Raw genomic sequence first — 5467 nt, forward strand, 5'->3', positions numbered from 1 at the left:
CAAACGCACAAGGTATTTTTCTGAGACAAGATATTGAAAAAAAAGTAAGCCATTTTTAATTTTCAATATATAATGAATGAGTTTTTTGAAAATACTTTTAATAAATAAATTACTCAACCATTTTTCTTTAATTGAGACAACCTATTGAATAAAAATTAACATGAAAAAAATAGTATTTGATTTAAAGATAATTAGCTAACTTGCTAGTTAGTATAATTGAGTTAAAAATATTATATATTGAAGTAATTATTCCTATTGTCATAAAACATTATCGTTTTATTATACTAAATTGTTAAAAAAAGTATAATATTTATAATATTAAATTCTGTGGTGAGAAATGTCATGTTATTCTAACTTAAAAAACGCTGTGAACATTCCATTCCATTGCCATTTTCCGCTTCTCTGGCATAAAACATTATCATTTTATTATACTTGAGAGTTTTTCAATGTATGTGAACTGCGTGCGTATAAAAATTTGATCAGGAGACGAAACAATGCAAAACATAACCATAATTTTTCGAGTTTATTGTCAAAATATTGTTAGTTTATAAAATCATGTTAAATCATTCATGAATTTAAATTAGATGAAACTCAATTAAACTCATAATCTCTTCAGATTTATTATTTTTATATTTCTAACTTACTAAATTATTTTAACTCATTCATAAACTCGTTAGGCATGAAAAGTATATATTATGTAGAATTTAATTCATAGAAGCCATATGACCAAGTTTAATAAAAAATAAAACTAAAAAAATAAAAATTAATATTAATAAAAAAGAAAATAAGAAATACAAAAAATAAGTTGCCCTATTTTAAATTTTTTATATTAAGTATAATAATTTATTAATGTAGATAGATTTAATTTTGATTTCTATATTTAAAATATATTTAAATCAAATTATAATTAGATTTTATATTTTAATTATTTAATTATATTTTTTAAAGATTATTTATTAATAGAAGTAATCTTTTATGAGTTTATGATTTGGACCTATGTTTAGGAATTTACTTAAACTTTCAAGTTTAACATTTTTTTTGGTCATACGCACATGTTATACTATACATATTTCTTTAGCACTCCCTCCAGTCCCAATTATAAATCACATTTTAAAAGATCCATTTAGTATTATTTATAAGTTATGGTGCGATTTTTTAGGTAATAGTTGAAATACATTTTCAAAATTACCCTGTATGTGAGAGAAAAAATAATATAATATCACTTTTTGAATGTATTATCTAGGGGCATATTTGAAATTCTATATACTTTTATTCTTTGTACTTTTTTTATATTGAGATTGATAAAATTAGTAAAAATGACTTATAAAAAAAACCAAAAGAGTATATAAAATACATTTTAAATTACAATCAAAGAGTTTGGGATAGAGAGAAGATGCGTGGTCCAGCTCCAGAGCAAAATGAGCTGATGTGCATTTCAAGGACCATCAATAAATAAAGAAAAAATAACAATAAAATCTCTTTAAAATATATAAATGATAATTTGATCCCTCAAAATGTTATAATTCCCGTGAAGTTCTTAAGAATTATTCTGTCCTTAAAGAATTTATATAAATTATTAAATTGCCTTTGTTGAAAATAAATAATTCACAACTTTCTTTCTTATATTTAAAAGTTTTCTTAAATTCACAACAATATAACAGTAATTCATAACTTTGCATATTAAATTTTTTATTTGCTGTTATATTATTGTGAATATAAAAAAAAGTTATGAATCATTTATTTTTCAACAAGAGTAATTTCATAATTTATATAAATTTATTAATGATATAAAAATTCTTAAAAATTTTAAGAAAATAATTACATTTTGAAAGCTATATATTTTAAAAAAGATTTTATTATTATTTTTTGGTGAACAAAACACCGTTACCCAGTTAAAATCCAGATTGGTGGTTTATGACAAGATTGTCGCCACCTTGTGGAGACAAACCTTTCTATTTCATTCCCACATGAATAACAATATGTGACTGTGAGCAGACAAGTCGCAGAGTAGAGAAAATATGGATCTCTTAGAGAAAGATAGAGAGGGGAATCGTCATTTTGGCCTAACATGGGATGTGTTTGCTCAAGAGGTGAAAGATGCGAGCTACGTTGGGGGGCCTATGGTGGCCGTGAATTGGTCACTCTTCTTTCTGCAAATTATTTCATTGATGATGGTGGGTCACTTGGGTAAGCTTGCTCTCTCAAGCACTGCCATTGCTATTTCTCTCTGTGCTGTCTCTGGCTTCAGCGTCATCGTAAGTCACTTCCAATTTCCTTTTGCTCTAAAGATGTTGTAATTGAGCATTTGCTTTTTGAAATAAGAGTAACACTTGCCTACAAAACCTATTTGATAGACTTGCTATTTGAAGTGTAAAAAAGTAGAAAATAAAGCAAGGAATATGCTCACGGGTTTGAACTTACATGTGATGTGATTCAATACGTCATGTATAATGAGTGAAATAAATGTAGAATAGGCTTTGGGGTGGGTCTACCTGATAGATTCTTTAAGGTTGATTTATATAGAAGGTAGAATTGCTTTTTGAAGGTAATAGGAGATAGGAGAGAACCACCAGCCGGGTCTGTATAATAGAGGCTAGAATCACTTGCTATTTTGATCAGTTCTGCTTATAATCTTTTTATCTCCTAAGGGTATAAAAGGAACAAAGGACATCTCTATTCCAGAATTAACTGGAAATGTTTAAATCCTATAAAAATATATGAAAAAAATATTAAAGGAATTAAAACAAAATTGCACAGAGCCTCATGAAATGTTTGAAGGAAGATTGAAAAAATAAAGAGGTTTCACATGGATTGAGAAGAGTCACACTGTTTATGATTTATAAGCACTAAAGCTCCAATAGATCATACGTTTTTTATGATATTGATTGCATTTGTATTTTGTACACATCAAACAGTTTGGACTGTCATGTGCACTGGAGACTCTCTGTGGGCACGCCTATGGAGCTCAGAAATATCGAAAATTTGGTGTTCAAATTCACACTGCTATCTTCTGTCTTACTTTATCTTGTTTCCCTCTGGGTCTTTTGTGGATGTTCTTGGGCAAGCTGCTTGTTTTCCTTGGTCAAAACCCTTTGATTTCACATGAAGCAGGCAAATTTGCAGTATGCCTCATTCCTGCTCTCTTTGGTTATGCAACACTTCAGGCACTAATTCGATTCTTTATGATGCAGAGTTTGATCATCCCCCTTTTCATAAGTTCCTTAATTATTCTTTGCTTCCACATATCTTTCTGCTGGGTACTTGTTTTTAAATTTGAAATTGGTTGCATAGGAGCAGCATTTGCTATTGGTTCTTCATATTGGTTGAATGTAATATTACTTGGATTGTATATGAAATTCTCTTGTTCATGTGCGAAAACCCGGGTTCCAATTTCTAAGGAGCTTTTCCAAGGGATTAGGGAGTTCTTTGGCCTTGCTATTCCTTCAGCTGCAATGGTTTGGTAGTTTTCTTCCCCACAGAGCCAATCTTTTCTTTTGTATGAGCTTGTAAGTTTACTAATATTTAATAAAAAATAATTTTTTTTAGCCTTGAATGGTGGTCATTTGAGCTGCTTACCTTGATTTCCGGTCTTCTACCGAATCCAGAGCTTGAAACTTCAATCTTATCCATATGGTATATCTTTTCTTTCTGTTCAGCTTCTAAACTCAAAATAAAACTGTTGAGTAATGATCTACAACGTTTATTTTTATGATCAGTGTATCAATCACCACAACACTCTACACAATACCAGAGGCAATTGGCTCAGCAGCAAGGTTTGTTTCGGATAACATTCATCAGCATATAGATTACACATCCATTTACAGAAGCCTCCAACTATATAATGTAATTGTATTTATGGCATCTCTTGTGACTGGCATTTTCAGCACTAGAGTGTCGAATGCATTAGGAGCTGGAAGTCCACAGGTGGCACGTGTAGCCGTTCTTGCTGCTATGTTTCTGACCTCTTCTGAGGCCATTTTGATGAGCGCAATCCTGTTTGCCAGCAAACATGTTTTAGGCTATGTTTTCAGCAACGAGGGGGATGTGGTGGACTATGTCACCAATATGGTTCCCCTTTTATGTCTGTCTGTTCTAATGGACTCCATGCATGGTACCCTTTCAGGTTAGCTCCTCATTCATCTGATATTATTCAATGGACATTGTTTTCTTGTTATGCTCTGAGATGAAGCTGCACCGTGGAATCTGGTTCTTGTTTCAAAACAGGCATTGCTAGGGGAATTGGTTGGCAGCACTTAGGCGCGTGGGTGAATCTTGGAGTTTATTATGTTCTTGGCATTCCAATTGCTGCAACCTTGGGTTTCTGGGTAGGCTTGAGAGCAAAAGGCCTTTGGATTGGAATAACAATTGGTTCAATATGCCAAGTGACTCTGCTATCTATCGTAACAAGTTGCGCAGATTGGAGAAAAGAGGTTTGCTCTTCACTTCATTTAGAGACTAATTTTTCATTACATCTTGAAATTTAATGCTTAACTATTCACTTTTGAGCAATTATAGTTCATTTAAAATGCTTATGAGCTGATAATGCTACGGCCCTATCTTCAACTTGCCAACTGATTTTGCTGATGCCTAATTTTTACTTCTGAGCAATTAAAAGTTCATTTGCAATGCTGCTGAGTTGATAGCTTATATGACCCTAACTTCAATCTTTAAAATTTAGTTGATAACTCATGTACCAGCCTTGTCAAGATGCTGCATCAGCTTTACTGTTTTGATATGTCCTCTTTGATGGAGAGTCTGATGAATTGGCAGGCAATAAATGCAAGGGAGAGGGTTTTTCAGCAAAGATTGTCAGCAGAAAATGAATCAAATTGAGAAATTAGGGCGTGTTACCTGAAGTTGTGAAATTTTTGGTTGGCATTGGTAAAGCTTCTGTCTATAATTTCAGGAACAAGGCATCAAGTTTCGCTCTACTCAAGGAAGGAAAATTTTTTAGAATGAGTGGCAGTTACCCTCTAGAAACAACTGGGAAAATAAGCGGTACCATTTGATCAAATAATATGGCGTCCTCAAGTTTTTATGAGTCAAAGAACATATGCTATCCTAAACTTTGGCATAGTGTAACTTTCCTTTTAACATTTGAAAATAATGCATTTAGTACCTTGTCAATAGAAAAGGTTAATTTTGATTTTTGACCATTAATAACTTACAAATTACAACAACAACAACAAAATAATTTCAAAAATTACAAAGAAGAATTCATAAAATTATACATAAGTATCATATAAGAAAATTAATATATCATTTAAGTCCTCTAAATTACATATAAATGATAGGATACAAATGTTATTTCTTACCCATGTAAAAGGCCAAAATATGATTTTGATCAACAATTATTTTATAAATTTAATCAATATTAATTTTCTATAAGATGCTTATTTTCAATTTTATTGGCATTTTTTAATAATTTTTTAGGTTTTTTTTGTAATTTTTTATGCGAACTAATGAT

General features: G+C 30.9%; 1 protein-coding gene across 4 annotated transcripts; it reads left to right on the forward strand.

Annotated features, from left to right (window-relative positions):
* Positions 1 to 1994: 1994 nt before the first annotated feature.
* On the forward strand, positions 1995 to 5129 carry LOC129311968 (protein DETOXIFICATION 14-like). 4 transcript variants are annotated; one of them, XM_054954491.1, is made up of 8 exons: positions 1995 to 2255; positions 2916 to 3122; positions 3192 to 3460; positions 3547 to 3633; positions 3717 to 3773; positions 3885 to 4123; positions 4225 to 4430; positions 4679 to 4816. In XM_054954491.1, exons 1-8 carry the CDS (start codon positions 2019 to 2021, stop codon positions 4745 to 4747), a joined length of 1371 nt encoding a protein of 456 aa, XP_054810466.1. In that variant the 5' UTR covers positions 1995 to 2018; the 3' UTR covers positions 4748 to 4816. The 4 variants fall into 4 exon arrangements, with proteins under 4 accessions (XP_054810466.1, XP_054810464.1, XP_054810465.1 ...); XM_054954489.1 differs by having other exon boundaries at positions 2916 to 3460; positions 4771 to 5129; XM_054954490.1 differs by having other exon boundaries at positions 2916 to 3460; positions 4698 to 4834.
* The last annotated feature ends 338 nt before the right edge of the window (positions 5130 to 5467 follow it).

This window comes from Prosopis cineraria, unplaced genomic scaffold, assembly GCF_029017545.1.
Source record: "Prosopis cineraria cultivar Desert tree isolate PC_DT_omini unplaced genomic scaffold, ASM2901754v1 PC5, whole genome shotgun sequence".
Lineage (NCBI taxonomy): Eukaryota > Viridiplantae > Streptophyta > Magnoliopsida > Fabales > Fabaceae > Prosopis > Prosopis cineraria.

Excerpts from the sequence above, each read along its gene's own strand:
- LOC129311968 (XM_054954488.1), top strand. The coding sequence starts at position 2,019 with ATGGATCTCTTAGAGAAAGATAGAGAGGGGAATCGTCATTTTGGCCTA. Across the intron at positions 3,461-3,546 it reads CCTTCAGCTGCAATGGTTTG|CCTTGAATGGTGGTCATTTG; the intron begins GTAGTTTTCTTC and ends AATTTTTTTTAG. Across the intron at positions 4,124-4,224 it reads CATGCATGGTACCCTTTCAG|GCATTGCTAGGGGAATTGGT; the intron begins GTTAGCTCCTCA and ends GTTTCAAAACAG.